The sequence below is a fragment of the Saccopteryx leptura genome, chromosome 3 (assembly GCF_036850995.1).
Source record: "Saccopteryx leptura isolate mSacLep1 chromosome 3, mSacLep1_pri_phased_curated, whole genome shotgun sequence".
Taxonomy (NCBI): domain Eukaryota; kingdom Metazoa; phylum Chordata; class Mammalia; order Chiroptera; family Emballonuridae; genus Saccopteryx; species Saccopteryx leptura.
This window is the reverse complement of record NC_089505.1, coordinates 227,524,808-227,546,879: the sequence shown is the minus strand read 5'-3', so window position 1 is coordinate 227,546,879 and position 22,072 is coordinate 227,524,808. Positions and strand designations below refer to the sequence as shown.

Genomic DNA, 22,072 nt, shown 5'->3' with positions numbered 1-22,072 from the left:
TAAATCCCAGTGCCTGTCACAGAGCTGGCACCCAGTAGGAACTCAATAAATCTTTGTTGAGTAAATTAATTTTTCTCCCAATTCATGGTCCCCAGGCAGATTCTTCTGGCTCGCAAAGGGTTCTGGCCATAACTTTGCAACTCTCAGACGCCTGAGACCTCCGAGGGCCCTCCCAGCCTGGACACAGGGTGATCCTTGATTCATGCCATGTTCCTGCCCTCGGCAAAAACAGCCAACTCCCGCTGCTCATAAATTTCCTGCCTGTCACCCGTGGCACCCAGGCCAGGCGGGGCGGGAGGCGCTGGGGGTGGGCTAGCCATACCTGCTTCCAGGTCCCTGGGAAGTTGGAGACTGGAAGCCCAAGCCTGTGCTTGTGCCCAGAATAAGCTCAGCAAAGCCTGGCCTAGGAGGAGATGTGGAAGCAGATCCGCCAAGTGCAGAGATGTACGGGCTGTGAGGGAAAATACAAACACCAGCTTACAGTGCAGTCTGCACAGCATAATTCTACTTTCATAAAGTACGAGAGAGGCGTGTCTAAGCACAGGGAAACAGTCAGCCAGTGTCGTTAGTGATTTTTTTCTCAGTGGGAGGATTGAGGTGATTTAAACTCTTTTTCTGTTCATTCTTCAGTATTTTCTAATTTTTCTATAATTAACATATACTACCTATGCAAATTTAACAGCTATATCAAGATTATAGTTCACCCATTTAAAGTGTACAATTCAGTGTTTTTTAGTATTTTCACAGATATGTGTAACCATCACCACAGTCAATTTCAGAACATTTTCATCAGTCTAAAAAGGAACCCTGTGCTTTAGCTATCACTTCCTACCCCAGACCCCCACCAGCCCCAGGCAATCACTAATCTATATATAGATTTCCCTGTTATAGACATTTCATGTGAATGGAATCAGATAATAAGTGATCATGGCCCTGGCCAGTGGCTCGGTAGATAGAGTGTTGGCCCGACGAATGGACATCTCGAGTTTGATTCCTAGTCAGGGCACACAGGAAAAGCGACTATCTGCTTCTCTCCTTCTCCCTCTCCCCCTTCTTTTTCTCTTCCCCTCTCGCAGCCAGTGGCTCAGTTGGTTTTAGTGTGGCCCCAGGCGCTGATAGCTTGGTTGGTCTAAGTACATCAGCATCAGGTGCTAAAAATAGCTGAGTTGATTTGAGCATCAGCCCCACATGGGGTTGCTGGGTGGATCCCAGTTGGGGTGCATATGGGAATCTGCCTCACTATCTCCCCTCTCACCTAAAAAAAAAAGTGGTCTCTTGAGTCTGGCTCCTTTCATTTAGCATACTGTTTTCAAGATTTATCCATGTTCTATCATGTATGTTGGTACTTCATTTTTTTTATGGCTAAATAATATTCTATCATATGGATATACTATACTTTGGTTATTTTTTAATCAGATGATGGACATGACATATGTAGTTTTAAATTGTGTTTATTTTATTTAGAAAGAGAGAGAGAGGCAGGAAGGGAGAGAGATGAGAAGCATCAATTTGTAGTTACATCACTTTAGTTGTGCATCAGTTGCTTCTCAACACGCCTTGCAGGGTTGTGGGAAGGCACCATCTGAGCCAGTGGCCCCTTGCTCAAGCCAGCAACCTTGTGCTTTAAACCAGCGACTTTGGGCTCAAGCCAGCGACCATGATATCATGTCTATGATCCCACACTCAAGCCCGATGAACCCACACTCAAGCAAGCGATCTCTGGGATTTGAACCCGGATCCTCAGTGTCCCAGGTCAATGCTCTATCCACTACACCACCACCTGGTCAGGCAAAAAAAAAGAAATTGTATTTTTTTTAAGAATAGAGTTCATTGAAATCAAATCAGTCAAGATGACATTGGATCAAACTATTTCTGGTTACTTGTTTTGAGACTTTCAGCCTGTTTATTCTATGTTTTCAAATACCAGTTAGTCAAACTGAGGACTCAGCTCTATGTGAGAACATGAGCCAGCATGTTCCAGTGCTTCCACTGTGCTCCAGGCCCCAATAGGGACATGGCTCCACTGTCTGATTCTTTGTAAATGATCTAGAAGGTGGGTACTAAACTATGTTCATTTTATTTTATTGTTTTGTAAAAGAAACAAAGAGAGACAGAGAGAGGGACGAAAAAGGACAGACGAAAAGGGACAGACAGTAAGGAGAGAGATTAGAAGCATCACTTCTTCGTTGTGGCACCTTAGTTGTACATTGATTGCTTTCTCATTTGTGCCTTGACTGGGGGGCTACAGCAGAGTGAGTGACCCCTTGCTCAAGCCAGCGACCATGGGGTCAGGTCTATGATCCCATGCTCAAACCAGCGACCTCATGCTCAAGCCAGATGCACCCACACTCAAACCTGTGACCTCGGGGTTCTGAACGTGGGTCCTCCACATCCCAGTCTGACGCTCTATGCACTGTGCTGCTGCCTGGTCAAGCACGGTGCTCGTTTTAAAAATGAGGAAACTGAGACTCAGAAAGATTAACCAGCCTGCCTAGGGCCCTACAACCTACTGATTTTGTGGCAAGATAAATGAACCCCAGTGTTCAGCATTCAGAAAGGGACATGACACCCCCTTTCTAGCCCTCATATTGATATACTTAACAGTGAAAGGTAAAATCATGCTTAATAGTATATAGAGAAATACTTCTCCTGTGCCTTCCCTGCTTGTCTTTCATATTTTAATTTTAAAATAACATTTGAAATCTGACTTCTCTTACCAATTAAAACAAAACTTCCAAATTTGAATCCCATTGGATACTTTTTTCTGCAGGTAGAAGGCTATATCCAAATTACTTAAATATAGAAAAAATGTCTAATTTGAAAATAGTGAAAAATGGTTAAGTAGGTACTTTTTTTTTTTTTTTTTAATTTATTTATTCATTTTTAGAGAGTTGAGGGAGAGACAGAGAGAGAGAGAAGAGACAGAGAGAATGGGGGAGGAGCTGGAAGCATCAACTCCCATATGTGCCTTGACCAGGCAAGCCCAGGGTTTCGAACCGGCGACCTCAGCATTTCCAGGTCGAAGCTTTATCCACTGCGCCACCACAGGTCAGGCAAAAAATGGTTAAGTAGGTAAAGTGGACATCAGTTACTGAAAACTTTAAACATTAAAATAATTTAGAAAGCAGATCCAATTTTTTTAATTCCCCCAATGTGGTGAAATTACCCTGCAGCTCACAGAGTGACCAAGAGAGGAACCAGTCCATTTAAAGCCAGAGGCAAACTTACTAAGCAGAGGGGGGATAATTAGGGATAAAAAGCTGGAGCTGAACAAAAACTAAAAGGGATGCAAAATTGTTCCAGGGTTCACAGTAATTACTAAAAGTTCCCCTAAAGCACAGGCAAATTTACAGAAATGCTCTAATGTTACATTCAAAACAGGAAACATATCCTGTGGTAGAAAAAAGCTCCAGTAAATAAAATCCCTGCAACTATTCATATTTATTCACTCATTCAACAAATATTTATTGAGATGCTGCTGTGTGTCTGGCACTGTTCTAGACACAGGGACTACAGCAGTGAATGAAACAGACCACAACCTGTTCTTGTGGAGCTGATGTTCTGACCACAAACAAGTGACAAATAAGAAGATGATTTCTGAATGTCATAAACTCCACTACTTCACTACACTGACCAAACCACCGCGATTGGACTCAACATGTCAGATTAGCTGAGAGGGACTAGAGAGGCTGTCTTGTCTAGTTGTTTTCAGAGTTTGTGTTAGCAGCAGAACCTGTGTTTGAAAGGTGTCTTCTATGGTGAGGGGCTGTGAGAGAGGGGTTCCTTAGGACAATGAGCCAAGAGCCTTACCCAGCATTGGCCACAGCAGAAACAGCACCCACGAAGGGCCTGTGGGAGGAATGCCAGAGGCCCTCCTCAGCTGTGTTTCTTACACGGGGATGATGTTGCCAGGTTTCCGTGGTGTAGTTGTCACAGCAGGGAATGCTTGTCAGCCTCCTGCCCTGTATTTTCAATTATGTGCGCACACTTAGCCCCTACGCAACCTCCCATAGCTGCTTCTAAAGGGATGGTGCACGCAAGTCTGTCTCATTCCTCAGTCAGAGCTGATTGGCCCAGGGGAAGAAATCTGATTGAAGCTGGACCAATCGGGGGTCTCCACTAGGCATTCGGGGTTAGAAAGCTGAGGGACTGGGCCAAGTAGTAGTCAGGCAGGAAAGAAGCAAATTCCTGCAAGTGGTCTCATGTCTTTGGCTGGCACCTAGAGGGAGGGCCACAGAGGGCCCTGATTGAGGTTTGCAAGCCTTTTATTGAGACTTCCCCCAGGCTCTTTTGGAGCCTTAAATAAGCCCCACTTAACCAGAAGGTTAAGTAAGCTTCTATTTACCATGCGCTTACAATCATACCATTAATCGAATGAGTTCAGAAAACACAATAAATCAAGCCACAGAAATTTCTTTACTGCAGGACTTTATAGAGTCTTTTTTGTTTGTTTGTTTGTTTGTTTGTTTTACAAACAAAAGTTTATTTAGATAGTCACAGAGGTAGAAAAAATGAACGGTGGAAGAAGTGAGCCAGCTGGGCTGCATGGGCTCAGGAAACAAGATACAGAGGCAGAAGATGGGCCCTTGGAGCTTAGGAGAGAGAAGCAAGAAAATGCACCGGGGAAGGGGGTGGGGGCGGTGCAGGTGTGCTCCACAGAGAGAGCTGCCCAGAGCCTGTAATATGCTAGCAGACATGGTGACTGTACAAGATAGGGCTGAGGTCTGAGATGTTTTCCAAACTCCTGAGATACATCTCAACTGGCTAGTGTCCTGCGGAGGACTCCCCTTTGGGAAGTACTGATCCACACGTAGCCCCCTTGCTATGCAATTGAAGGAATTAAAGCGCAGGGATGGAGTTCCCCAAGGTCACACAGCTGGCTAATCGCAGAGAAGGCCCCCGCACTCCAGGCCTCCCAGTGTCCTTCCCACCACGCCCTAGTTCATATAAGGTTTCCTTGGATGGGTGGTGCATGTGTTGGGGATTCCTGGGTCCAGATGGATGGTGGGAACACAGGTCCAGCGTAGACTCAAAGGAAAGGATAGAGTCAAGAATTGCAGGTCAGGCCTTGGTGAGAGAAATCCCATCTCCCTTGCTCTTGGGTGGTAGCCGTGGCTTCCGTAGGGTGTGATAGAGGTCTGGGGCTGGGCCTGGTTGCCAGGGGCCGCCCAGCCTTTCACGCCTCCGCCCAGACCACAGGCAGGCTGAACGAGGAAGGACCACGGCTGTCCTTGACATGGCTGCCCAGGCATCCAGCGCCAGGATGACGTGGGCTGTAAATCACCGCACGGACCACAGACTCAGTACCATCCCCATGGGTTTCCTTTCTGTTTCTTAATCTTCTTCCTCAGACTCAGTAACAAAAAGCAGATTCCTGCTGGGGCCAGCCATGCACCACAGTGGGCTGGGAGAATGTGAGCCTGGACTCACCACATCAAGACGCTCCCTCCTCTGCCTTTTCCCTTTTTCCATCTTAGCCTCTATGAGCTGGAGAAGATGCCCTCCTCCTGGCCCAGCTCCCTTGCCCTCCTTGGACCCCACTCTCTGCCTTGCACCTTGGCTGCCTGCTGAGCTGGCCGCCCCAGGATGGTGGTGGTTCAAAGGCCCTGGAGCCTGGTGGTTCGGCTCCACCCCGGCTCCCCTAGCCTCCATTTCAGCAGGAGCGGCCTCTGTGTGGCAGAATAGACACTGCAGATCTGGGTTCAGATTCTGATGCTGCCAACTTCTAACGCTTTTCTCTGAGCCTGAGGTGGGGACCGCTCCCCTCTGTGATGGGGATGGGAGGAAGCTCCCTGGCATGTTGGCAGTGCCTGACAGATGTTATGCTTCAAAAATAACTGCTTAGCTGTTTGTTCAGGGTTATTGCAAGAATCAGGAGAGAAGCATTGGGAACTGTCTTATTAGGGGTGTGCTGGGCTGGGTCAAGAAACGACTGTGACTTGTTTGCCTGTTCGGGTTGGATGTGGAGCTCTCACAGAGCCTCCCCATCAGCTCTGACCTCCCTCAAAAGCTAAAACCCCAGCAGCCCCCATGACCGTCCCTATTTCCTGGCCCTTCCTGGTAGCAGGTCACATCCTCCAGTCAGTTTTCTCACAAGCAACATCAAGTTCAGCTGCCAAAGTGGTTTCCCAAGGTCAGAACTATGGGAACTTAAAGGAGGACTAACCTAGTGACCCTGGCCAGTTGGCTCAGTGGTAGAGCGTTGGCCCAGCGTGTGAAAGTCCCGGGTTTGATTCCCGGCCAGAACACATAGGAGAGGTGCCCATCTGCTTCTCCACCCTTCCCCTCTCCTTTCTCTCTATCTCTCTCTTCCCCTCCCACAGCCAAGGCTCCATTGGAGCAAAAGTTGGCCCCAGGAGCTGAGGATGGCTGCATGGCCTCTGCCTCAGGCACTAGAATGGCTCCAGTTGCAGCGGAGTAAAGCCCCAGATGGTCAGAGCATCACCCCCTGGTGGGTATGTCGGGTGGATCCCGGTTGGGCGGATCCCGGTCAGGCGCATGTGGGAGTCTGTCTGTCTGCCTCCCTGCTTCTCACTTCAGAAAAAAAAAAATAGGTGGACTAACCTAGCAATTTCGCAATTGTGCTCTTTAGCACCCTGGGTTCTCAAGATGTCCCAGGGAATGCAGTCAGACTCTGGGTGCCCCCCTTGATACGGCCCCTTACCCCAATGCTCCAAGTAGACCAGAACCATGTTAACTGTGTTCTGTGTTAGGTCCATGGCTCAGAATTCATTTCCAATTCTTAAGAGAAAGTTAGAACATTATTATTATTATTTTTAAAGACTTTATTTATTCAATTTTCAGAGAGGAGAGAGAGAAGGGGAGAAAGAGAGAGAGAGACAAGGGGGAGGAGCAGGAAGCATCAACTCCCATATGTGCCTTGACCAGGCAAGCTCAGGGTTGCGAACTGGCCAACCTCAGTGTTCCAGGTCAGCGCTTTATCCAGGCGGAAAATCTGAACATTACTGACTGGCTCCAGTTATCATTTTACAGATGAGGACACTGAGGCACAGAAAGTTAAGCGCCTTGTCTCAGGCAGTCCGGCTGATGGGCTGCAACCAGCCGGCCTCTTGACCCTGGTATAGTGCTCTTGCAGAATAGTGTAGAGAAAGGAGGCGGGAATGGCACTTCCTGTGGGGACAGGCCTGACTGATCCCCCAGGTGTAGCCGTCTCAGGACCAGTGTCGCTGAGCTCCTTCTGCTTGCCTCAGCCCTGCCCTTTCCGCCAAACCAACACAGCAGTGGCTTTGAAATGCCAAAGGGGGTGGGCAAGGGGACAGTGTGGGCCCTGGAGGAAGCCACTCCTAGGTCCAAATGCTGACTAATCCACTTCCAAAACCCTACAGACTCAGTCCCCTGGCGGGGCCATCCGAGTCCTTCCCAGGGCAGGAAGTGCTAGGGTTGCAGGCACCTGGTACCAGTCAGCCTGCAGAAGCAAGAGTCAGGATGAATAGGGGCAGCTCTGACTGTTGGTTCTTTCTTTCAGGAGTGACTGGCCCTGGTCGAGACCAAGGACACCACTGCGGGCCCCTTTCCAGCTGAGCCTGAGGGAAGGTGAGCTCGCCGAGTCCAGCCTCGTCTTCTCCAGGATGCCGCCAGATGCTCAGACCACTGCTTCTCAGGGTCGGACATGAGCATGCCCGCCTGCTTCTCACCCTCCCGCCCTCCCCCAGCCACTCCACGGTGACTCCGGTGACTTCGCACTTTGCCCTCTGTCTGGAGGGGAGGGGAGAGCTCAGCCTTCCTCTTGCCTGGGGCCCGAGGCCCACCCTCCAGCTGCAGAAGTTCATTGCCAAAGATGCCACAGAGACACTGACAAAATGTGGTGAGAAAACCCCACAGCGAAAAGCCACACTTTTGCCCTATGACTTTTGTTCCTCCTGTTGCCCGACTACCATCTCAAGCCAAAGATGAGTCAGCAATTCCACAAAGAACTCATGAAAGGATGGACATTTGGCGGCCATTGGAAGCACCTGACCTGACCTGGACTGCTCTTTCTACACTGGGCCCAGAGCTGGCTCGGTTCTAGATAAGCCTCCTGGAGGCTGTGAGAGGCCTGTAGGAAGTGGGATCTGTGATCCTGAATCCCTCTGCTTCCTCCCAATGGCTGCCTAGGCCTCTGACCCTGATTTTCAATGTTCCTTGGGTCCAGGCTTCTTGGGCCTTGAGCATCATGGGGAGGGGTTAAGCAGCAGAAAGAAGCAATAATGACCACTCCATATCTACTCCAAGGACCTGCCGCAAGGCAACCTGCCTAAGGGTCATTGCTCCATGGCCAGACACTCTTTGCCCTTGACCCACACTCCTGGCTGGGCAAACAAGATGGCGCCCTGCTTAGAGGCCAGTGTTCTCTTACTAGTTATGTGGGGAGCAGAAAGGAGACAGGGACCAGGGTAATAGGCCAGTATGTGGGGGAGTGAGGCATGGTCAAAGCCAAGGTCTGCCCCTTTCTTTGCTGAAAAGGCCAAAGCTGTTCACATCTGTGCTCAACCATCTGCTTCAAATTGAAGTTAAAGCCCCAATATGTAAAGAAAATGCTTGTGTTGACTGGACTCTGTGGGTGACAGAACTGACTGGTCAGTTGGGTGTGGCTCTGGGAGGGGGAGAGAGGCCGGTCTCTGCCTAGAGGCTAGGAGCCCTTCAGGGAGTTAGCAGTGTGTGTGTGTGAGAGGTATCGTGGGTCCTCACCAAGGCTTCAGCCTGGACTGGTGACCAGGAGCCTGGTCAGGAACAGGTAGGGAGCTCATTCCACTTCATTCCTCTCGTAAACCATGCCACAGGTTTATGAGGTGGGGCTGTATTAGCAATCCTATTTTATAGACGAGGAAACTGAGGCCCCAAAGAGACAGGCTCAATCAGCGAGAGCTGGTTCTCAAATCATGGTGGCCTCACTCCCAAATCCTATGTTCTTAACTCCTTTCCAGCCCCTACTCTGTTCCAGCGTAAAGTCCTTGAGTATCGTCACATTACCTCATCTCAGTGGGCGTGCCTAAGGCAGGGACAGTAAGTGGGCAATAGGAATGAGGAAAAGACTGTGTGGAAGGACTGTGTCAGTGGGCAAGGCTGCCTGAGGAGAGATTAGGAAAGAAGGCTGTGCTCATGCAGGATGCACACCTGTCCCTTGTTCCTCCCAGGGCCACCCTCTCCTGTCTGCTCCTTCGGCTTCCAGGCTGGGGCTGGAGTGTGCACGGGCAGAGCTGGCTGTAAGAAGCCTCCTCCTCTCACACTCCTGTTTCCCCTGCATGGCCCTTTGCCAAGGACCAAGATCTGGGCCAAACCAGGGGACCAAGATTGCTCAAAGCACTCTTCAGAGCACACACCACACAGACACCTTCTTGTGTGTACATGTATCACCAGACAGCACTTGTGTATGTTCCCAGGTAAAGGAATTCCATTCTAGATAGATTCAAATTTCATCAGCTTCTCGTAGCCAGCCAGACAGAATAGGATGGGGCTCCCCAAGGGGAATGGGACACTTAGGAAGGGTCAGTCTCAGACTCAGATCACAGCCCCACTCAGTTGTCCTTCTGAACCCCTGAGAAATGCCTGTGGCACTTCCTAAGGAAGAGAAAATGCGGACCAATGAGCATCAAACTTGTTGGCACCAGAAGACTCTTTCTGTCACTAAAGGGTGGGGGAGTACCCTCATCCCACTGCCAGGGGACCAGACCTTACCACCAGAAACAACTAATGGCCTCCACTGCCCACTCCTCTCCTGTTTAAGCCCTTCACCACACACTCCCCTGTCCTTCCAAAGCATCTATTGATCATCGGCTGCATATCGGCACTAAGATAGATGCTGGTAATAAAGAAGTGGATCTCGGTGGTGCCTGTCTTCACAGAACCCATGGTTCTGTATAGACAGACAGACAAGAAAATAATTATGATACAGTGAGGTGAGTAAGATGTTGGGAGCTTCAGGAAAGAAAAAACTAACTCTCCCTGGGGAAGTATCAGGAAGGCCTTTCCTAGAAAGGGGTCATGGGAGTTGGGACATGAAGGATGAATAGAAGTTTTCTCTGCAGAGGAATACTAAGCCCTGTCAAGACACTGGAATCACCTGAGGAGATTATTAAATATTAATATAAAGTAATAATGTCAAAGTTCTATATCTAGAAATTCTGATGTATTGGTCTGGAGTGCAGCTGGGCAGGGGGTTTGTAAAACTCCCTAAGTGATTCTAACATGCAAGCTAGGTTGAGAACCACTGGCTTAAGCAGGCTTAGGTCTCTGACAAAAAAAAGCATTGATATGGGATACAGGCTCTGCCAAAAATGTGGGTGTGTGGCTGTGTGTGCACACATGCGCACAAGTATGTGTGTGTGTGTGTATATATATATATATATATAAATATATGAATATATATATTATATAAATATATATAAATATATGAATGACTGATTAAATGTTCATGCTATTTTTTTATTTTAGCTTCTTCTCCAGTACAGCAGCTTGTGTTTTTGTGCATGCGCATGCACGCACACACACACACACACACACACACACACACACCTTATGTGAAGAGGCACCTCTAGACACACTTGTGTACATTCCCAGGTAAGGGAATTCCATTTCAGATAGATTCAAATTTTATCAGTAGTCTCCAAACAGTTTTCTGTAAGCAATCATACAAGAAGACCATCACCAAGATAAAAATTTTGAAAAGCATCCCTTCTGGGGCCTTGTAAGGGCATTCCCAGACCAGTTCACAGTCCCAGAGCCATCTACAGATTTGTTTTCTGCACACCCTTCTGGTTTTGTCATTTGCTCAAGTCCTGGACCCAAATGCCAGTGATGGCTCATCAGCCACCAGCCACAGAGAGACACAGGGACCCTGTGGACCTACTTGCATGAGAGGCCCAAGTGTGTACCTCCATGCACATGCCCGGTTCCTGCAGCACACATGCTTCCTCTCTGTAGGATGAAAACAAGATATGGCTCCAGAGTTGGATGTCTCCCAGCTCACTGGCCGAGACTAACGAGGCTCTTCAAACACTCTGTGCACACAGGCTGCACTGCTTCCTGGTTCTGGTCTCAGACTCCCAGAAGAGAGGCTTAAGTTCTGGGGAAAGGGTTCCACAAGTCCCTGGGTTGCTGTCTGGGCTCGTGGCTTGGCCAGGGCCCCAGGTGGATTCCATCTCCCCACACTGTACTCCTTCCTGTTCCCATTGGCCTACCACTCTGTCCTGGGACTTCCTTCTTCTCTCCCTCCACCTCACCTTGTCCTCCAAGGCCTTGTGCTGTCCTGTTTCTTTTCCTGATTACCGCTCCCCCATCTCCCCTTTCTTACAAGCCAGTGAGACAGGAGTGGGGAGGTCCCAGGGGCTGAAAACTTGGTAGCATAGCCACGGGCAGGGACTGATCTGGGAGCTGGAGGGACAGACAGAGCCCCTCTATGCTTGTGATAAGGGCAGAGACAGGTGCTGGGCTGTAGTCAGCCATGGGAAGACTGCAGGGGGCTGGAGCTGGCACTGCACTTGGCTCCCTCCTTCCATGTGTTTCCTGAGCTACAAAGTGGTCATTGCCAGCAGCAGCCAGAGTGACAAACAGCCTGGCCTTTCCATAGCAAGCCTTGGACATCTCTAAGTGTTTCCTTTAAGGGGATTTGTATTGCCTTCTCACTCTGAGCTCTTGCTCCCACCCCACCCTGCACAGCTGTGTTCTGTTTCCAGGCTCCAGCAGGACAGGGAGGTGTGGACGGGTGCTCTGCCTGGGCTAGGTTGGGGGGTGGGGTAGGGGCAGCTGGCCTCACCCTCCGCTCTGCCCTGTGGGTTTTCACCTTCTCATGCACCTCCTCTCTGCTTCCCAGGGCCCCAGACAAGCTGTGTCTTCCTTCCTGAAGCCAGGTGCCCCAAGAGACCTGGATTTATAAAGTTTGACTGTTTCACAGGTTTTTGGACACGTCTAATCTTCGGATGTGGCTATGAATTCCTAGAAGGCTAAGATTGGGTCTAATTCATCTGAAATCCTTGAAAAGGCCTTGCAAAATGTATATGTTGGATTCTTAGTTAAATGAATAAATAAAAATGGGATATATAGTAATTTATGCATTTGTGTTTTTCCACAAAGAACTACCAAGCAGCTAATTTGTTCAAGACTGTGAAGAAGGGGCCACAGGTTTTATCCAAGACCTCAGAAAAATCTCAAAGGGGGGTGATCCAGAGCTGCGTGGAGTCTGGGCTTAGGGGCTTCTTGCTCTTTCTGTGGTTGAGCCTTTGAGAACCGAACTCCTGCAAAGAGGATGGCTTCACACACCTGTATTTAGCATGTAGCAGGTGCCGAATAAGCAAACAGCAATTGAACGTGTATGGGTGAATGAAAGAACGCTGCCATACTCCCTTCCTCACCACTCCCACCTCAGACATCACGATCCAGCGCTTCTTTCCCTCAGAGGTCCTGAAGCTGCCTGAGCTCATGACAGTGCTCCCGGCGGTCACAATTAATCAACTGAAGAGATGTGCTCTCTTTGCCATCTTGGTCTCAGGGCTGTTTGGAGGAAGTTACAGTGTGGGCACCCTCAGGTCAACCTCCTGGTGCACCACCAAGGTAATGTGACTGAGGCTATGTTAAGAGTCTCCTTCATTCTTGCTTTTGGGGCTGTGTGGCCACCTCCTATCTCTGATGAGTTTCCAGCTGAGCCTTCCCTTGCCATGGCTGATAGAGAGGTTTATTTCTGAAGTCCCTCATCTGGGTGTATCACCTCCAGGTCAAAGTCCAGGCATTTTAGCTACCCATTGGACCTGCCATGGATGGCCCCATTTTCTTTTCAGTGTCTTCAATAGTTTTCTAGTCTCTGTGACCCCCAGTCTGACCATTCGGGTGCACTGGTGAACCTTGACCTACACCCTAACAGACCCTCAGTCTCAGTCACGTCCCAGTCTCCATTTCTCTGGCTGCCCACAAAGCAAGATGCTTTCTGAATGCTACTATTGGCAGCAATAAAAAGTATCCCCGCCCCTTTTGATGTCTGTTTTTCTTTATTTGTTACTCTTAGAAAATATCATTTTTGGCCAGACTCAGACTTAAGGATAGAAGTTCTTAGAAGGGACCGCCCACATCTCTCAGCAGCTCGTTCCTGGCATTTTTCTGTGGCCTCCTTCATTCTCTTAGCTAAAGGTTTAGCGTATACTGTGGGCTCTTCCTTGTTTTTCTTGGTACATTGTTTCTCCAGAGCAACACGCCAATGTTTGTGCTGCAGGACAAGTGGCGTAACCAGATCCTGGATCTTTGGTGCATCGGTCCTAGTTTTCTTACCTTCTCCGTTTAGAGGCTTTCGCACAACATAATGGCGGGCTTCTTCAGAGAGACTGAAGAGTTTGCAGATTCTGTTAGCTCTTTTGGGCCCAGGTGATGAGGCACAGGAAGGTCAGTAAGATCAGGAATATCTTCTTTTTGACAATGACCAAGTTGAGCACACAGACTCTGCTTTTCCCTCCTGTCCTCCTTGGCCTCTAACAGGAATGTCCCTACTCAGCAGCAGGTAGACTCAGCCATGGGTCAAGACACCCTGCTTGCTGGGGAAACCTTGTTTGTTGTTCCCACGCCTCATTCCAACTACACAGCCCTTCCATTCTTCACCCAGATCAGAGCATCAGCAGTAACTTCTGTGGCCAGACGCTTCTCACAAAAAATACAATGTCTGTATTCGTTTACTTCAACGAGTTTCTGGCAGTCTGTGGCTGAGAAAGGGGAATCCAACTTCTCCCTGAAGCATCTGACCACCTCCAAGCACCATGAAAAAGAGGAACTGGGTCTTCTTTAATCTAATTTGCCCCTGCATTGCATCTGCCCAGACCCTCAGGTGTCCCTGAAACTCTAGTTCTCAATCCCAGAACCTGGGCCAGCAGAGAGACCCTGTTTTCCCCAACAGCAGTGGCCTAGATGCCTGTCCTCCCCCCCAAGTACTCTTACTCATGTGTAAATAAAAGCACTTCCCTCCATCCTCCTCCAGTGGGCAGCCCAGCACTGACCCAGGTCTCCAGGAGTCTGGCTCGCACTGAAAGGTTGTCACCGGCCTCTATCTCCTGGGGTCCCTAACTCACAGTTGCTCCCTGAACTGCCTCCAGGGTTGGTGTCTTCTCTCTGCCCCACTTCAGCCACTTTCCCTTGGTTTTCCCAAAACATCACTCACTCAGGCAGTTGTGTGTATAGGAATTATTTTTTTCTTTCTTAACAATTAAAAAAAAATGTTTACACTCACAAAAAAACAAACAAGACCTTGCACTTTTCTTCCCGATTTATTTAGCTGATTTCATGTATTTTTGACAGGTTCATCATGTTTCCGGCAGTTAAAAATATTTTCCCTTCTGGCTTCACTCCCTGACACTACATTTCTGGGCTGTGACTCACATGATGTTGCCCCACAGCTGGGACTTGAATCTAAGTCTCTTTACTTCAGTCTAACCTCCCCCGCACCCCAAATCAACTCCAGGTCGCCATCAAACCCAGGCCTGAAAACATGAGAGTATGAAATACGGTGTCCAGTGGAAAGGTCACGAACAAATAAGGCAGCTGGCCGGGGCACTCGCCGACCCTCAGCTGAGCAGTTATCCAGGGTCTCCCCGCTGCGGGGGAGAGGCAGGCCCTGGACCAGCCATATTGCCTCACCCCCACAAAGCCCTGAATGTGCTCCTTGCAAGCCCATTCCCAGTAGTGGGATTCAGCCGGTTCGCACTGGTTCGGCAGAACCAATAAATAATTTTTTGTTGAGTTTGGTGAACCGGTTGTTAAAATGGCACTTGTAAACAGGGTTCTCTCTAAGGTGGGCCTGGGCAGTCGCCCAATATGGAAATCACAAATTTACATTCTTTATTCTTTTTTAATGTTCATCTGCGCAACAGCGTATTCTAAGCACCTGTAGTAGTGTTCATTCCATCCATAGGTGAAAAAAATTGCAAGTGAGGACACCAATCAAGAAGCAATATGGAAATACCTTAAATAACAGTTTTATTGTTAGGTATTATTTAATATTTTTTCATTAATATTTTAAAACTCTCTCTTAGAACATAATTTATTTTTGTGTACCTTTTTATTGTTATTATTTAAATATTAAATGCATGAAATAAACTACCTTTCGATATATTTTTTTTATACTTAAAATGGTCATTAGGGCAGAGAACTGGTTGTTAGGTATTGGAATCCCATCACTGCCCATACCCCAAGCTGCCTTCAAAGTTATCTGGCCTGCAGACAGATTGCGTTCATCCTCTAGGATTTCATTGCCAAGTCCACAACCAGAAGTTTCTAGGGAATTTCCCTTTGCACACACACATATACATGCAACACACAAATACTTTTTTAAAGATCTCAAAATGCTTCCAAGTCCCAGGAAGGAAATCTCCATATTTTGGAGAGGAAAATAGAATAAGAAAGCAAGTCTTGGAGTATACTTTGGTACTATGCTGACATTTATTTTCTAAATAAAAATCAGCGCAAGGTGTTTGACAAAGATTTTCACACCTCTTGCATGTGTGAGAGGCAGCCTAGGTAGCCAAATGCTGCAATTTGATGACGAGCTCTAAGATGAGCAGACTGGGCCTTCTAGGAACAAAGGGTCCAATGATCCTCTCCACTGGGGATTGCAGCATAATGTATCCCTATATATAGGCTCTGAAAAGTCCTACTTAAATTTGAGAACTGATTGTCTCCCAAATTTATTTGAACACTTACGTACTCTTTAAATTTGTTTTATTGTGGTAAGATATACCTAACATAACATTTATAATTTTAAACATTGTAAAGTTTACCATTCAGTGGCATTAAATACATTCATAACAATATGCAACCATCCTCACTGTCTATCTCCCAAACTTTTCATCATCCCCAATAAAATCCCATACCTATTGAACTCCCCATTCCCACTTCCGTCCTGCCCAGGTAGCCTCTATTCCACGTTCCGTATCTGAATTGGCCTGTTCTACATGCCTCAGGCAAATGGAATCATACAATAGTTTCCCTTCTCTGTTGGGCTTATTTCACTAAACATGTTTTCAAGGTCGATCCACATTGAGGCACGTATCAGAACTTTGTTCATGTGTATGGGTGAGTAGTGTTTCATTGTATGGGTAAACAGTTGGTTTATCCCTTCATCTGTGGATGGAGGGCGCTCTTTCTTCTCTAATTCATGCCCCAATCTCTCAGGGAACACCAAGGAGAGTTCCTGGGACACAGCCTGGGGACTGCTGGTATACAGACCACTAAGATGTTTGGGTTTTGGATAGGCCAGCATTTTCTTACCCACACACCTGCCCCAGGCACTGCCAGAGGGCTCTGGGCTGCTTGGTCTCCAAACTCAAGGCAGTGGTTGAAGCCCTGAGGGGTGAAGCCTCCTGGAAATCACCCAGGAGAGGTGGTCAGTGGTCTGCCCTGGGGGAAAGCAAGGAAGAGCCTTGTCTTCTAACTCAGTGGTCTCCAACCTTTTTTGGGCCACGGACCGGTTTAATGTCAGAAAATATTTTCTTGGACCGGCCTTTAGGGTGGGATGGATAAATGTATCATGTGACCAAGTCAAGCGTCAAGAGTGAGTCTTAGATGGATGTAACAGAGGGTCCATCATTTTTTAAAAATAAAACATCGGCCTGACCAGGCAGTGGCACAGTGGATAGAGCGTTGGACTGGGATGCAGAGGACCCAGGTTCAAGACCCCGAGGTCACCAGTTTGAGCGTGAGCTCATCTGGTTTAAGCAAAGCTCACAGCTTGGACCCAAGGTCTCTGGCTCAAGCAAGGGCTACTTGGTCTGCTGTGGCCCCCCGGTCAAGGCACTTATGAGAAAGCAATCAATGAACAACTAAGGTGTCACAACAAAAAACTGATAATTGATGCTTCTCATCTCTCTCCATTCCTGTGTCTGTCCCTATCTATCCCTCTCTCTGACTCTCTCTGTCTCTGTAAAAAAACAAACAAAAAACAAAACAAAACAAAAAACATCGCTCAGACTTAAATATAAATAAAACGGAAATAATGTAAGTTATTTATTCTTTCTCTGCTGACCGGTACCAAATGGCCCACGGACTGGTACCAGTCTGCAGCCCGGGGGTTGGGGACCACTGCTCTAACTCTCACAGGACATTTGACCCTGCTGTGTTGTGGGGACCCGTCGGGATGAGTGACAGCTCAGTGCTGGTGACATCTGTCGGGGATGCCTTCCCTGGCTTTGATGACAGGACTGGGCAGCAGCCAGTCTTGAGGGGAGCAGTTGCCTGAGAGGCCCTGGCCCCCTTCTGGCAGCCCACAGGTGCACCCTGTCCTGCTTCTCCAGGGCGCTGGACGGGCTGTTCTGAACCACTGCCCCTCCCTGCCCTTCCCGGTCAGCACTGCCCAAGGACAGCTTTTTTTAGCAATCAGATCTGCTGGGGACTGGGGAAGGTGCTTCCCTCTGGGCTCAAAGCCCCTTTGGAGGGTCTCTGCTACAGCCCTTCTCTCCCATGGGGAGGGGGTTGGGGCAGGCAAGTGAGGAAATGCCCAGAGTCCTGTGGCTGGGGGGATAGGGAGAAACATGGGCCCCTCTGGGAACCTGGAGGCCCCGGGTCAGCGTGGCCTGACCTTCAACTCTGTGTTTGACCCTTCTTGACAGTGGCTCAGTGACCTCCAAGACCTCTCACAGCGATTTGCAACCTGGGCCCAAAGAGGCCTTGTCCTGCCTGTTTGGTGGGCTCAGAGCTCATATTACAGCTCCTCACTGGGAAGGGGGGGGGGGTGCCGCCACCACATGGAGCCTGGGCCTTGTTCTTGCTAGAACAGCTTATTCGCCTCCGGACCGATTACCTTGTGAGCCAGATAATTATTTAAAGGTGCAAAAACCTTCTCGAGTTGTTAAACAAAACAAAAACAACTGAGGACTCTTTAGAGAAATCACAAATAAATGAGTGTCCATCCTTCTAATCCAAGTACAAGTTACCTCTCCAGACCCCAGATGTACTTTCAACTAAAGGTCCTTTAAGCTTTGTCCATACTCCATGCACCGTGGGCCTCCCAGGACTCCCAGGAGTGCCCCGACGCCCTTCTCTGCCTCTCCATCCGCCCACCGGCTCAGTCGGACACTCCTGGAGGGTGGTGTGCCTGTCTGGCCACGGCCCCACTGTGGGGACAGCCCTTGGGACCTGAGGCCCCCACACAGGCGCACGCACGCACGGTGCTGCTGACCTGGGGCAAGAGGGCGCTGAGATTCTCTGCCCTGGCGAGGGGCTGCAGGATGAGGCCTGCCCCTCCCACACCAGCCCCAAGGTGGTCCTGCAGAGACCAGCAGAGATTCAGGTGAGGGAGGAGAGTATTAAGTAGACGAGTGTTTGCAGACTGAACACACACAGGGAGTCACATGAGTATGGGCTGCTCCTGCCCAGAGCTGGGCCCAGGGCCCAGGTGGTATTGCCTCGCCTGCAGGACAAGGTGGAGGAGCTCATCCCCACCAGGCCTGTCTGTCTGCACCTCTCTCCCAGGTGCTGAGCCCACCTTGAAACCTGCCTTCTCACAGAGCTCCGTCTCCCTCTCCCTGTCCCTCTCCCACAGCTGAGCTGCTCTCAGGACCTCTCTTCTCTGCTCACCTGGCTGCTGCCCGCCTCTCTTTGCCCTTCTCCTTCCTCCGTTGGAGCCCAGTTTGCCTCTCCTGGGTCCTGCTTCCCCTCCCTAGCCTGATGTCCTCAGTGTATGGCTTCAGGTGGCAGCAACATTTCCCAGGCCTGCCCTGGCATTCAGGTTGTCACAAGTGCCAGGGGACCAGACGCTGGTTCTCAGCCGTGGCGCTCACCGGCTGTGTGACCCAGGGTAGATTACTTCCCTCTCTGAGCTCCAGTTTTTCCATTTGTAAAAAATGTAGTTGAAGGATATGATGACCAAAGCCTCTTCCAGCCACTTCATTGCTTCTAGAAAATATCACTTAACTACAGGCTGAGTGAAAAATCTGCTTAATTTCTACTCTTAATTCACCATTTTCAGGCTGCCCTGCCCCACTGGGCCTCACCCACCCGGGAAGTCAGAGGCATTTTACTCCATCACTTTTCTCACTCAGACTGGCCTCAGCTGGCTGTCCTCTCTCCAGCCCTCCAGCCCCTCCCAGGGCTGTGGCCTTCCTTTGGTCAGGAACCTCAGTCAGGGACTCATTTCCTCCTCTAGGCCGGAGCACTTTCCCAAGGAGCCAGCACCAGTCCTTGCTTCCTGGACGCTTCCCCACAGGCAAGGCCCAGGCCAGCTCTGCCAAGCGCCTACTTGCTGTTGATGAGACTTAATTAACGGAGAGATCTGCTCTCCTCCGGGCCCTGGTGAGAGGCGCCTTCTCGGGAGCTCAAGGACACAGAGTACTCCATTGTTCTCCGGGAAAACCCAGCTGTCCACTGCAGCTGCTAATCAGACTGTCAGCTGCTGCCCTCCCGCTGCTCCCTGCTCTCAGTGCTCTGTCCACTCCCCTCCCTGAGGGCTTGTCCCACTGCCCACCCTCTGTGACCAAGTCCTTCCCAGGGCTGGCATCTTCCAGCCCTTCTCCTTCGGGATGTCCGTGATGCTAACTAAGTCCATGGTCCTCCTGGCCCTCATCAGATTTGACCTGTCTGCACATTTACCACAGCCCGCCCCTCTCCCTGAACTTGAGTTGGGTCTCTGGGGTGCCTCCTACCATGGGCTGCTCCTCCTCAGTCTCCTTTGCTTGTTGGCACGCCCTGGGGCTCGGTCCTCTGGTCTCTGTTCTTTCTTCTTCCTCGTTCAGGGTGTCATGACCTTTGTAGGCGTCAGTGTAAAGCCAAGTCCTTACAATGACCTCCAAGCCCTGCACCTCCTGCCTCTGTTACCTCTCTGACCTCACTGCCTACTATTGTCCTTTGAGTGCTTTATTGACATACCAGACCCAGACTGCCTCTAGGCCTTTGCATTGGCTGTTCCCTCCACCTGGAACGCTCTACCCCTAAATATTCCCCTGACTTGTTCCCTTACCTTCTTCTGTTCTTTGATAAAATGCCAACTTTTCAGAGAGTTCTTCCCTGATGACTGTTTTAAATTGCAACCCCCGACCCCACCGCACTTCCCTCCGCATGCTCTCTCTCTCTCTTCCCAGCTTTATTTCTCTCCATAGTACTCATCACTAGCTGACATGCTCTGTCTTTTAAATATAACTATTTGTTGGTCCTGGCGGGTTGACTCAGCAGTAGAGTGTCAGCCTGGTGTGCAGGAGTCCTGGGTTCGATTCCCGGCCAGGGCACACAGGAGAAGCGCCCATCTGCTTCTCCGCCCCTCCCCCTCTCCTTCCTCTCTGTCTCTCTCTTCCCCTCCCGCAGCCGAAGATCCATTGGAGCAAAGATGGCCCGGGCGCTGGGGATGGCTCTGTGGCCTCTGCCCCAGGCGCTAGAGTGGCTCTGGATACAACAGAGCGACTCTGCAGAGGAGCAGAGCATAGCCCCCTGGTGGGCATGCCGGGTGGATCCCGGTCGGGCGCATGCGGGAGTCTGTCTGACTGCCTCCCCGTTTCCAGCTTCGGAAAAATGAAAAATAAATAAATAAATAAATATAACTATTTGTTTATTGATCCTCTCCTTCCTCTGGAAGCTAAGCTGCATGGCATCAGGGATTTTTGTTTGTTTTGTTCATTGTCTCCCTGGTGTCTAGAACAGTGCCTGGCTCACAGTAGCTGATCACCATTAGTTGAACCAATGAACGGGTTCCTCGGGGTATGTCCTTGTACATACATTTTCATGTCCTGGTGTTTTTACCTTTGTAGAGGAGATCCTGGAAGTCAAGCTGTTCTGCCAAAGGTTCACATAAAATATTGTTAACTTTAAAAAACAACTCTAGATTATTTTCCAAGATTATTTTCCAGGAGGTTGTAGCAAGTGATGTCCATTTCCCCACTTGCACGGGATCACACTTGAATTGTCACCAGTGTGCCCGGGGGGAGGAAAGGCATCTCATTGTTTTAATCTTCATTTTCCTGACTAATTAGAGAAGGACATGTTTCTTGTTTATTGGCCACCTGAATTTATATTCCTGTGAATTTGTTTGTTTTGGTCTTTGGGGAAGGTGGGCCAGCTGACCTTTTCTTATGCGTTTGTAGAGGGCATCGTCATTTCTTAAAATAAATCCCGGATAATTCTGATATTTGTGGAGGTTCTGAAGCTATTGCTCTAGGGTGAGCGCACCCTTGGTTTGTCCTTGCCTGACACCCCCTTGGGTCCCCTATGTGTTTTGGAACTAAAGATGTTTTAATGTTATTTTCCCCTGTTGGCTCTCTACAATAAACTGGTGTTACTTTAAAAAGAAAAGATATTTAAAAACAATCACAAGAAAATCCTTGTGCTGTAATGCCAAGTGGAAAAAGCACTTATAATTAGGATGTACTTCTTGATGACAGCTACATAAAAAGGCTCTCTGTATAAAGAAATTCTAGGAGTGAATCAACCAAAAAAAAAGGGGGGGGGATATTGTGAGTAATTTTCTTTATGGAACGAAGGCAAGAAAGGTGACAGTGAAGCCCTAATGGAAAAGGATGAGCTGTTGGAATAACAGCACTCAGGTTACAGCCCTCACCTCTATCTTGGCAGACATCACTAATCCATCACTCCAGTGGTACCTCCTAAGCCCAGACTTGGCCATTCTCAATCCAATAGTCCAGGGAGCTACTAGTCCCAGATCAGAGCTGGCAGGCAAGTCTCCCATCGTCCCTGGGCAGAAGGCAGTGCGGTCAGCACCGGGCCTCCCTTGCTGGGGCAGAGACATGCTCCCAGCAGCACCGTGGTTACACTGGAGCTGCAGTCCATTCAGCTGCTCCTGCCCAGCTGTGTGCCCTGCCTGGGGTACCTGGGGTATTTTCAGTCTGCACTGGCTCCCATCATTTTCTGGAATCTCTTTTCCTCATGGACTTTGAGATTTGTTGGAACTGAGAACACTGTCCTCAGCCCAGAAGAAACATCGTCCGGACCGCGGCACAGCCCCTCAGGCACCATGCCTGGGCTGCTCTTGGCCTGACCCTCTAGCCTTGACACCTCCTGCCTTGATATCTGCCCCATGTTCCCAGGTGTGATTTTGCGTCATGATATTGTATCTGCTGGCACATCCTGACTGTCTAACCGCCTCTAGCCCTGTTCTTCTACCTGC

The 22,072-nt window shown here is 49.3% G+C and overlaps 1 protein-coding gene and 1 pseudogene across 2 annotated transcripts in view; one reads left to right on the top strand and one right to left on the bottom strand.

Annotated features, from left to right (window-relative positions):
* ATOH8 (atonal bHLH transcription factor 8) overlaps window positions 1-12,025 on the top strand; it is a 37,480-nt gene extending 25,455 nt beyond the window's left edge. For both annotated transcript variants that reach the window (XR_010750358.1, XM_066377796.1), the window contains one exon: window positions 7,487-12,025. Coding sequence is in view for 1 of the 2 variants with exons in the window: in XM_066377796.1 (XP_066233893.1) it covers window positions 7,487-7,492 (6 nt within the window). In the remaining variant the exon portion in view is untranslated. The remainder of the gene's footprint in view (window positions 1-7,486) is intronic.
* Window positions 12,026-13,000: 975 nt separating this feature from the next.
* On the bottom strand, window positions 13,001-19,507 carry LOC136398430 (small ribosomal subunit protein eS6-like; annotated as a pseudogene).
* Between the last annotated feature and the right edge of the window lie 2,565 nt (window positions 19,508-22,072).